Here is a 12405-nt window from a genome sequence, read left to right on the forward strand (position 1 = left end):
CAATATTACCTCACAGCTCTTGAGCTCAATGCACTGATTAATGAAGGCCAGCTTAACATAAGCCTTCTTAACCACTCTTCCAGCATTCTGTGACTTGCAGCCCAGGATACCTCTGTTCCTCTAAATGACTATAAATTGATTGTATTAATCATGGGAGAAGGTTGTCATAGCTACCTATAGTACAATCATGAAGCAAAACTCATCACCTACATTGTATTCAACTTGCAATATGAAATGTGAAAAATCTTTCACCTGCACCTCTGAAGTTACTGCATATGCATGAATTTACACCTCAAGAATAGTTGAAAAAAACACAGGGGAATATTTTAACGTGATGTGTATTCTTGTCCTGTCCTGTCCATACTGCACCAACCGCCGCTGCTGGGCTATAAATGTGCAGGAGCAATGTGTGGTTAAGTGCCTTGCTCAAGGACACAACACACTGCCTCAGCTGAGGTTCAAACTCACAACCTTCAGATCACTAGTCCAACGCCTTAGCCACTCGGCCACGCACCAACTTGTGTGGCATTCTTTCCTACTACTTCTACTGAGAGTCTCCAAACGTTTGCGCAACTTTAACACAAGAACAACAAAATACCTGGAAGTAACCCGGTACAAGTAACAGGTTATAGGAAAGGATAACAAGTTGGCATTTTATCTTTGATAAATAAAAAAGGGAAGTAATTTCTTTCAAGATTTTTAAACTTGAAAATTTCAAAGTTCAAAATAAATGTTGTTACCATAGTACAGTATATATGTGTCACCATATACAAGGTATAATTTAATTACTAGTGTCTAAATCTTCAAATTGCTGTTGATTCACTCTGACGTATCTTGCCAGTTATGGTGTGTTAGAACCAATATGTCTGCATATTGACTTCATCGGCAGCTAAAAATTCATCCTAGCAAATTCTTTGAGTGTGAATTTCAAATATAAGTTAATTTAAAAATGCAAGAATGAAAGATTACCTTTGTGCTCAAAAGGATAATATAAAATACAAGTCTAAGGTCAAAGTTCATGGCCAAGCTCTGTCAAAGTCTGTCAGGAGCATTTCAATGGTGGGTCCATGGCTCCATGTCACACATGGCAGAGTCACTCCTGAGACCTTGCCACCCAACTCCAAGGTGCAGAAGGTCAGTAAGATTAGGTCTCCACATACAACTCAATTAAATACGGCAAGGTGGGAGCTGCAGATGGCAATTCCCAGCAGCCGACAAGTTTTGCGGAGATCCAGCCCAAGAAGTCAAATCTTTAAAGATGCCCCAATATTATGACAAAACTAGAACTTTTCATCCCTGGAATAATCTTGTTACAGTGTCTAAATCTTTACATTGCTAGTGATTGTAAATAAAATACCTTAGTCAGAGGTTTGAAATAGTTTTATTTTTCATATACACCTAAAACAATATTTTGATATGTAGTAACTACAACCTGTTAAAACATAAATTTTGACTGTATATTGGAAAAACTGGGCAGCAATTTTTTTTGAAAATGTTAGATCACTTAAAGCTGAACGCAAATATAATTTCATACCACTTGTAGCACATAGGAGTTTACAGAAACAAGGAACTAACTGTTATTGAATATAATGCATTTAATTGCATAATTGTGCTAACGATTTGCAATAGTTCAACTAAGCTAAAAATGTTTTCTTGATGATTTTCATTTGTACTCAATGTCTGGGGCTTCTGCTTAAGTGTCAAACAATAATCAGCCAGCATTAATGGATTCCAGTTGCCCTGATAATGTTTCTCTATGACCGCAATGCCCTTTCACCGTGCTCATCACTAATAGTGCCAAGATTTTCAGGGAAGAAGTCTAAATGGGAATGCAGAAAAAGAATCTATAGTGACATGTTGCACTTCATGGTTTTGTATGCTTGAAACATGTTGTCAAACAGCTGGTTCTCTGGTTGCCATGGAAGCTTTCAACAGCATCCTTGAATGCCTTCCATGCAATCTTCTCCGGTCCCACTAGAAGTTCTTCAAATTGCCTGTCATTGATGACCTGTTTGATTTGTGGACCAACAAAAATCTTAGCATCAATTATTCTGGGAAACGTCTGTCTAAAATATCAAAATCCTTCACAGAAATTTTGTGCCTTGTGACTGTAGATTTTGTCCTTGCAGTGTTGAACCCAGTAATTCGACTTTTGCCTTGAACAAACACAGGTCTCTGACCACGTCATTTAATTCAGATTGAGTTATCAGATGATGCTCAGTCGACGTAAAAGGCTCAAAATCTGTATCAGTGTCAGTGTCGTTTTCCATTCCCAGCTCATGCATCATGGCATCTTCTTCTGTCTCCTGTAGACTCTATATCCATGCAGCATCCACCCAGCCTAAGCATGCCCAGGCATGCCTGGACAATGCGGAAAACTTTTCAGCTTACATTGTCGGCAAAAATTTAACTGACTTGAATTATGAATTGATATAATGAACATAGATGATTTCAAAATAATGGTGGATGATAGGGAAATTGCATAGTGATTTTCATGATCAGCAGTCCAAAATCCATAAGGTATACCCAAAAGTATTCAGGAGGCAAAAGCTTTTTATCCAATGTTGTTTACTTGTGAACAAGGAGAATAGGTCAGACTCTGTCACTGAACTGCTCTGAAGTTTGAACAAAGGAATGTCATTTGATACAGAAATTGTCTAGACAGATGCAGATATTGACCAATTGGAAACGTTGTGTATGTTCATATTCCCTATTTGCATAATCAATCACACTGCAATAATATAGGTGTTAATAGCTAATGGTCAATAATACCTTAGAGTTAGTAAAGTGATTGTCCAATAGTTAGTGTGTGCCTTGCGTCCACTGTTTGCACCTTTATCTTGGGATGCCAAATGGCCTCCCGTCCCATGCAGCGCAAAGAGGAGCTAGGGTCTCAAGGACTGTTCTTGCTTTGGCTGGCTGAACACTGTCTGTAAACCATCCTTGTCTGCATATTATTTTGACCCTTACCCTGCCACAGCATCCAAAATATCATAAAAAGCAGCCATTACAAACCTGATTCTCATTCTGAACTATTTCTGTAGCACCTGTAGCAGGGTATAAGACACAACGGCAATACATCATAAAGCAAAAACTAACTGCTAGTAGCAACCAGTGGGTCAAGCAACATCTGAGGAGGCAAACAGGTGGTCAATGTTTTGGGAAAGCTTCTGAAAACAATTGTAAGTTATGGGTTATGCTCATTTTCTAAAGAAAATGCCATATTAGGAACCTGGAATTGAAGATCAAGTACACTTCGGCATTTGAAGGAACTTTTTTTTTCATATAACAAAAACAACAGTTATTAAACACACTTGGACAAGCTTCCAGCCAAGATGGCACTGAGCTACAGTCTCTATCAAGGTCGTTGCTCAGAAAAGTTTTTTTTAGTTTATTTTAATTCGTAGGAACAGAGAGGAGAGTTTGATCAGGCAAGGGTTTAAGGAAATGGGACACTGGTGAGTTAGAGGTGAGATCCGAGTCTCGGCTTCTGCTCTGCATTCAAAGACCAGCGACATGGGCGTATGAAAAAGGACATCCATGGTCGAATGTCAGGTTGGCAGACCAGCGCAGACTAGGACTGGTTGCCCCTCCTCCCCCCAGGTCAATGAGTCGTAGGCAGGTTCTGGGATCAGAGCTCCATGTAGGCAGGAAGCATAACAGCCAGTTAACCCCCAAGTACATGAATCGACGAGGCCAGATTTCGAGGCTCCCATCATCGGACATTCCGGAGTTTGAGGCTGGGAGTTCGATGTCCTCACCCAGGGTCCTTCTTCATGTCACCAGCAAGCACTGAAGTTGATACCAAAGATCATACCCTGAAGGTCGATCGGAAGCCCAAAGTCAATATCCACTGGCTACATGTTAGATGGGGAAGTCAAAGGCACAATGTCTGCGAATCGACAAGTACACTGGTGACTTGGAGGTGTGTGTATGTGTGTGGGTGGGTGGGAGGGAGGAATGTGGCTTGTTTTGCTGTTGTTGTTTTGTTGCTTGTTATGTTCTGCCAAGCATCGTTGGCCTGCTACGCTGGCACCAGAATGCATGGCAATATTTGCGGCTGCCTGCAGCACACCTTTACGTTGCGTTGGTTGTTAATGCAAACAATGCATTTCTGTATGCACTCCATCTTCACACCACCTTAGCAGTGATAGAGTTCCTCTCGTCCTTACCTACCACCCCATTGGCCTCCACATCCAACACATTATCCTCCGCAACTTCCGCCACCTCAAAAGGGATCCTACTACTAAACACATTTGCCTCCACCCCCACCGTCTGCTTTCCACAGGGGTCGCTCACTCCTCCATGATCCCCAATGTCCATTCATTCGTCCCAGCACTTACCCATGCTGACGGCCAAAGAGCTACACCTGCCCGTACACCTTGTCCCGCATCTCCACTCAGGGCCCCAGGCAGACCTTCCAGGTGAGACAAATCTTCACCTGCGAATCTGCTGGGTCATCTATTGTGTCCGGTGCACCTGGTGCAGCCTCCTGTACCTTGGTGAGACCTGTCATACACTAGAGGACCACTTTATCGAGCACAAGCTGGACTTCCCCGTGGCCAGACATTTCAAATCCCATTCCCATTCCGACATGTCGGTCCATGGCTGCCTCTTGTGCCAAGATGAGGCCACTGTTAGGGTGGAGGAACAGAAAACCCTTATATTCTGTCTGGATAGTCTCCAGTCTGCTGGCATGAATAGAGATTTCTCCTTGCCCACCTTCAGTTCCCCACTCTTCCCTTTCACCTCTTCTCACCTGTCTATTACCTCCCCCTGGGCCCCCTCCTCCTTCCCTTTCCCCTAAGGTCCACTCTCCTCGCCTGTCAGATCCCTTCTTCCCAGCCCTTGACACTTCCTACAGACCTGGCTTCATCTATCACGTTCCAGGTAGCCTCCTTCCCCACCCCCCCCCCCACACCTTTGCATCTTCCCCTTCCTTTACAGTCCTCAAGAAAGGTCTCGGCCCAAAACATTGACTGACTATTCATTTCTATAGATGCTGCCTGACCTGATGAGTTACTCCAGCATTTTGTGTGCATTGCAACACATTTCACTGTATGTTGTGATGTACATGTGATAAGTAAAATTGAACCTGAATCTGGATAAGAGGGACATGGATCAAAAGCAGGCAATCAGCCCAGTTTAGGTGGGAAACCTGGTCAACATGGACCAGTTGGGCCGAAAAGCCTGTGTCCATTCTGTACGACATTACACTCCTATTCCATATCTAATAACTGGCGTTACTAACATGTTACAGCACAGTTCACATGCTCTTTGTTCTTGATTAGCCAGAGCATCCAAGGGTATGGGGCGAAAGCAGGGGAGTGGGGATGACTGGAAGAATTGGATCAGCCCATGATTGAATGGCGGAGCAGACTCGATGGGCCAAATGGCCTACTTCTGCTCCTATATCTTATGGTTTTATGGTCTTATAATATTGCTCAGGTAAACATGTTCAACAAACTTATCATTTTGGCAGCCATCTTCTTCAATCCCTATAGGAAGTGTTGGCCAGGCTGCATGCATGCCTTGATATGCATTCAGGCAGGCCAGCCTTATAAAGGGCTCAACATCTCAACTGTTTCAGAGTTGAAGTTTCATTCTCTGCATTTATCAGCATGGTGGGTAGTGCACCTATGGTGCAGAATGGGAATCTGTTTGCCACCAAGCATTCTGCCTATTTATAATATACATCAGTCAAGTTCTCAGCTGCAAAGTTCACATCGTACAGATTGGTAGAGGAGCTACAAATCAATATGAAGATAAAGTTCCAGAAAGATTGCTTTGCTTTATGCACTATATTACTAAAGGAAGAATTGAAAACGTCAAAACAAAACAATTAAATTTAATCAATTAAATATAGTACAAAATTGTGGATAAATAAAGCAAGGCATATTTCTGTTGATTTGCCTCCGGATGAAACAAATTAGAATATAGGGTTTTAAAACAGATATTACTCAAAATGTTAAAAACTAAATTCCAGATAAAATATAACTTTAAGTAGTAGAAAATAATGGCTGCATTCTTGTTTCACATTATTCCTCTCAGCTTCTAAAGTTGCAAAAGATATTGAAATTTGTCCTTGGGTACCAAGCAATTCCACTCCAATGTCTGTACTTGCAGCAGGGAGGGAAATTATTACCTGGAGTTTTCACAGTATTAAGGTATAACAAGACCAAGGCCACAGTAAAATCAATCATTTCAGTAGTCTTTATATTAGCGAATCCAAGCACAAGATGATACACTCATAGTAATATGCTGTAGTGCATCACATGATCTGTCTAGTCTTTATGCTGGTTATAAAGCACTCTTAGTACAAAAGAATGTTGTATACCAACAATGTCAGCAGAGCAAGTCTTTGCCAATACTTGGAAGAGGCAATGTCACCACCAGCATTACACAACCAGATTAGCTGCTCAAAGATTGTGCAATTGTATTCAACAAACAAAGTAAGAAATCAGCAAAGATTTACCAGTTGTGATGCTACGTCTTGTATGGTATTAAGGCTGCAGTTCATTTAACAGGGAAGTCAAGATGGCAAAAAGAGGCCATGAGGTAGCATTGGCAAACAACGTAAAGGAGAATCTTAAGAGATTCTGTAAGTATATTAAGAGCAAAAGAGAGAGAATAGCTGCCCTTAAGGATCAACGGGTGAAGTCACAAGGGATGGGTGAGATCTTCTTAGTGTGCATGCGCCGGTCGTGCATGCAGCCTGTTACAGCCATTCCGATCAGTATTTTTACTTTTTTCTTCTTACTTTTTAACTTACATTTTTTTAGTATTTTTTTTTCATGGTAACACGTCGAAGCTGCACCCCCTCTAACATGCTGGTAGAGAGAATTTTATTTGGGTTCTTAGCGCTGGAAACAGTTACATTCCGACACGTCTCATTAGCGGGACAGAAGCATGGTCGCATTGTTTATTCCAGGGACCAGCTGCTTGCGCTTATGCCGGCCGGTTTAGCGAGCAGAGTGACGGACACCCCTGCTGAAATCTGGAGGAAAACACACAGAGGATGCAGAGGGGGATCACAAAGTCAAGGAAAGAGGACCGGGTCGAGACAACAGAGACTTATGGAGAAGAGGAGTTCGGTGGGTAATAAAATGGACGAGTTCAGGGCACTAGCAAGGCGTCAGAGAACATTTTGGGAGTGCAGTGTCATGTGTTTCACTGGAACGGGGCTGCACGAGGACATACCCAATCAAGTCTTTTCCATGGACGGCTTCCAGACCGTTCAGGCTGACCGGAAGTGCACTGAGAGCGGTAAGCGTAAAGGAGTTGGGTGCTTACTGCTCTGGTTAACAACAGATGGTGCAATCCAGGTCATATTATGATCGAGGAACATGTTTGTAGACCAGATATTGAACTTTTCACTGTTGGACTTCAGCCGTATTCCACCGAGATACAACACTGGGTGACACGCAAGGTCGTTCCTGCCTGTGGCCATCGAACTTGCAGCTCCTCCCGTGGAGGGTCAGACACCCTGAGCCAATAGACTGGTCCTGGACTTATTTTCCATCTGGCATCGTTTGCATTTTGTTGTTTGATTGTTTGTGGTTTTTGTATTGCTATATTTATGCTCTATTCTTGGTTGGTGCGGCTGTAACGAAACTTGATTTCCCTTGGGATCAATAAAGTATATCTATCTATCTATCGAAGGAATACTTCCCATCAGTATTTACTATGGAGAATGTCATACATGCTAAAGAATTTAAGGTATTTGAATTGTGATGTCTTGGAACGTATCTACATTATATAAAATAGAATAGAATCAGTCTTAATATCACTGACATAGGTTTTGAAATTTGTTTTTTTGTAGCAGTAGTACAGTGTAATACAATACATCATAAACAGAACTATAAATTGCAATAAGAAATTAAAGTTAACTTAAATAAGTGGTACAAAAAAAAGAGAAAAAATAGTGAGGTAGTGTATATGGGTTCATTGTGGGTTCGGAAATCCGATAGTGGAGGGGAAGAAGCCTTTTCTAAAACACAGTGTGAATCTTTGGGCTCGTGTACCTCCACCATGATGGTAGCAATGAGAAGTGGACATGTCCTGGGTGATGGAGATCTTAACGATGGATGCTGCCTTTTTGAGGCATCACCTTTTGAAGATGTTCTTGATGCTGGGGAAGCTAGTACTCACGACAAAGTCTGAGTTTGCAATCTTCTGCGGCTTTATCTGATCCAGTGCAGTGACCCCTCCATACCAGATGGTGATGTAACCAGTTACAATGCTCTCCATGATACATCTGTAGAAACTTACAACTCATTGGTGACATACCAAATCTCCTGAAACTCAGAATGAAATATAGCCATGGTTGCGCCTTCAATATGTTGGGATGAGGATAGACCCTCAGAGATGTTGACACACTTGGAAACTGCTCACCCTTTTACTGCTGATCCCTCGATAAGGACTTCTGTGTGTTCTCTTGACTCCCCCTTCCTGAAGTTCATAATCAATTCCTTGGTCTTCCTGATGATGTGTGCAAGATTTCTGCTGCAACACCACTCATCCAGCTGATCTACCTCACTCCTGTACACCTCCTCATCACCATCTGAAATCCTGCCAACAACAGTCACGTCATCGGCAAATTTACAATGGTGTTTGAGCTGGGTGTATAGTGCACGTAGACAGAGTAGAGCAGTGGGCTAAGTATCCATGCTTGAGGTACACCAGTATTGATTTTCAGCCAGGAGGAGATGTTATTTCCAATCCACGCTGACTGTGGTCTCCTGATGAGGAAGTCAAAGATTCATTTGCAGAGAGGTGAACAGAGGCCCAGGTTTTGGAGCTTGTTGATTAGTACTGAGAGTTTGATGATGTTAAGCACTGAGCTGTAATCAATAAACAGCAATCTAAAGTGGGTATTGCTATTGTCCAGGTGGTCCAAGCACAGGAACTCCACTTTCCATAGATATCTGTACCATTTACATCAGCATTTATGGGCAGGATGCGAATGTTGAACAGACTGATCATGATGAAGATGCAGATATGGTTCAAAGACTGGAAATCAAAAATATCTCCACAATCCTCTCTGAAGTTGAGGAAGAAAAATAGAAAGGGAAACTGGGGAGAACACACAGACCTCAAGGTTGAACATCAGGAACAGTTCAACACAAACCAACAGGAGGAGTTGCAATCTTTGATATGCAGCCAACAGAAGGAGTGTTGTGAATTGAGACAGAATCATTTGGAACTTGGACAAAGACTCACTGATCACATGGATGTAGTCCAGGGCTCCATTATGAGGCATGTGGAGTGATTAACAGCCACACAGCAAGATTGAAAACAGAGATGACCAGATATGATCTTGGCAGAAGGGTGTGAAAGAAAGGAATATGTTGATCAGAGTTCTCAGAAAGTCACTAATATGAATGCAGCAAATGAAAGCAGACATTTGTGGAAACAAATAGCAGACCAAAAGGGATTATTAAACCACCGCAGAGAAGGGTTGAAAGCAGCTGAGTGAATAAGGGACTATAGTTGCTCATTACATTTGAAATTAATGTAAGTATCTTTGTTGGAAAGCATTACTGTTTCTTGCAGGTTTATGAGGATATATTATTGTATTTGGTTTTTCTTCAAAGGGAAGATGTGTTATTCTATATGTAATAAATAATAAATAACTGCAGTTCCCAGTGGGCAATGCAAGCAGTTCACCCGGAACCAGAAGTGATGTTGGTGAGATTAGGTCGCATGTGCTCATGTTGAGCTGGAAGTCTTTAACCATAAATAAATGTGTGTTAGTGTTCTTACTCATGATGTTTGTCTTTATTAATAACAAACAAAACACCAACCTCTAGACATTTACTGTCACCATCTGCCTTATATGGGCAAGCCAATTCCAAATCCATGAAGCCAAGTTTCCCTAGATCCCATGCCTCCGGGCTTTTTGAATGAGCTTACCATGGGGAACCTTGTTGAATGCTTTACTATGTCCATATTTGCCACAGTCACTGCTCTACCTTCATAGATTAGGCCTACAATAAGCGGTTAAGTCTATTACCTACTGGGAATCCACCTGACTATGATTCCGTGTGCTGTTTCCATGGCCTTGGACCTAGTTAGAGAGGTTTCCTTTGAGTTCCACTGAAGCAAATTACATATTCATTGCAAAAGTCAGTTTCTTAACACATGTGACATAATGCTGAGGAAGAAACAATCAAACACATTGGTTACCATTGAACATGCTCAAGTGCCCCGATAGGTATGTGTACAATGTATGTAAAGCACCAGAATTAATTTGCTGACCATAGCAAAATAATGGTAAGTTTTCAATCACCTTCTGTGATTGTTTTCCCTGTTAATTTCTGTACTATTGTGCACATAAACACTCAACTGCATAACAGAGTCTCTAGGCCTTTGTTTTCTAATAAGATTTACGAGGAATTATGTGAAATTACCTGGAATATATAGTTGATATGTCAAAGCATTTTCTGACCATAGTTGACTATGTCTAGAAAAATGCTTCAAAGTACATAGTGAATATCTGAAATATTATCCTGCAAACTAAAATGCTAAGAATTCACATAGTGAAAATTAAGTATAGATTTTATGATTTTTCATTTTTAAAGACATTCCAAATGACATAATCTATTCTTACCTGTATAATAACATCCTTTGATCCATATTCTGCTTGACAGCCTCTCGAAAATCTTTCAACAAAGATCTAGCGAATAATTTATTTAAAAAGTAATGATTTATTAAGTTTAAATTATCCAGAATTCTTGGACCAGAAACTATTTTAAAGATCTCAATTCATTATACATTTAAAACATCTTTAAAAATTTACAATGTGCATACTACTATACATTCGGGCTTAACATTCACAAAGACAAAAAAGGTGTAAGCCTGATAACTCATTGTTTTATTTTAATTAACATTTATTACAGCAAAGATAATAATCATTTTCTGGAGTATACATTAGCACCTTCTGAAGCTCCTTCTCACTGATTCATAGTATCTTCAATTCACTGTTCACTGAGCTAAAAAATGATCAGTTAATGAAAAGATAATTCGCTTAAAGGTCACAATCCTCATTAAAAACACTTGGCATCGTTTCATTCTTGGCCCAGCTTGCATTAAGGGAGATTTCAACTTTTCCATTATTAAATGTAATGGAAATAATGAACAAGGCATTTGTTGATTATATCTTCAGTGTTCAGGTAAGACAACTAATGGTATTAAGTTCTACATCTGATTTTCAATAATGATTCTGATATACAATTTCCATGCAGCTGATGAATCCAAAGGAATGGCCAAGACCAATACAGTTTGGCACCAGTGGCGTCAGAGGAGTTGCCAGTCAGCTTTGAACTCAACATAGGACTGCCTTTGGGATTCCTGATCTGGATTTTTCCCTTGGGGTTAATCCCAAAGCTTTTCCCATGGAGTTGGTATGGCCGCAAGGCAGCAAAGGTTTGAGATCAGAGTTTTCCTTCTCCTAGATGTGCTGCCAACCACGGCTGATGAGCTTCAACTGCCCGAAGTGGCTGGTTTTAAGGCACCAGTAGCACACCTTTGCCCCTTCTCCTGTCAGTAGAAATGGCTCCACCAGGCCTAGTAGCAAAGCTACACATGAAGATCAGGAGCTGGACTTGAAGCTATTTGAGATGCATGTCATAGAGAGCATTTAATAGGTAGTGGGAGGTTATCCCCACTACCTCCCCCAGCTATGACAACCTTAAGGAAGCTAACTACAGTAAAACGCATTCCATTCAGAAATCCTGATGATTCAGTGTCTGGCTCATAAGGTAATGTTTGCTGTACTGCCTTCCAATTCACTATTCCTGGGTCCCAAATTTGAATCTAATTCACTGTAGCCCAATTTCTCATGCTCCCTTTCAACTCTCCAGGAATCTATTTCCCCCAGTTCTTGCACTTCCTGTTCCCCCAGTTCCTGTGCTCTATTTCCCCTCAATAAGGTTCCATTTCCCAATCTCCCAGATCACAGGGGCCCCAATCCCTACACTCACTCCTAGATTACTTGGTTCAATGGGAAATTTATTATAACACTGTATAAAAATAGTGAATTAAAAATATGTTTTAATAACATCTAATGATCCTAAAATCCATTATTTTGACAAGTCATGAGCACGCTAGGTCTTCAAAGTATTCTTTAAGTTTCATGTGATATTTTTAATCAGTCCAAAGCTGCAGCCAGATTTTGAAATCCAGGAAATGTCTTTGTCAGCATGTCTTTTAGAAAGACATCGTTTAGAGCAAAGATAACTTAATATCCTTAAAAGTAATGTTGGTCTAACTAATTACATGGGCTGCTTCTGATATTAGAATGCAGCTATAAAGAATGATTTTACTGAATTGATCTTGGGATTTTTCTCATCTCTTTCAGGAGAATATATGGCTGGGATGGCAGGGAAGGGGGGGTAGAATTAG

At 41.0% G+C, this 12405-nt stretch overlaps 1 protein-coding gene across 7 annotated transcripts in view; it reads right to left on the reverse strand.

Moving 5' to 3' along the window:
- Positions 1–12405, reverse strand: part of hsd17b3 (hydroxysteroid (17-beta) dehydrogenase 3) — a 90315-nt gene that overhangs the window by 56882 nt on the left and 21028 nt on the right. For all 7 annotated transcript variants that reach the window (XR_010020609.1, XR_010020608.1, XR_010020605.1 and 4 more), the window contains exon 9: positions 10613–10678. Coding sequence is in view for 2 of the 7 variants with exons in the window: in XM_063068873.1 (XP_062924943.1) it covers positions 10613–10678 (66 nt within the window). In the remaining 5 variants the exon portion in view is untranslated. The remainder of the gene's footprint in view (positions 1–10612; positions 10679–12405) is intronic.

This window comes from Mobula hypostoma, chromosome 16, assembly GCF_963921235.1.
Source record: "Mobula hypostoma chromosome 16, sMobHyp1.1, whole genome shotgun sequence".
NCBI lineage: Eukaryota > Metazoa > Chordata > Chondrichthyes > Myliobatiformes > Myliobatidae > Mobula > Mobula hypostoma.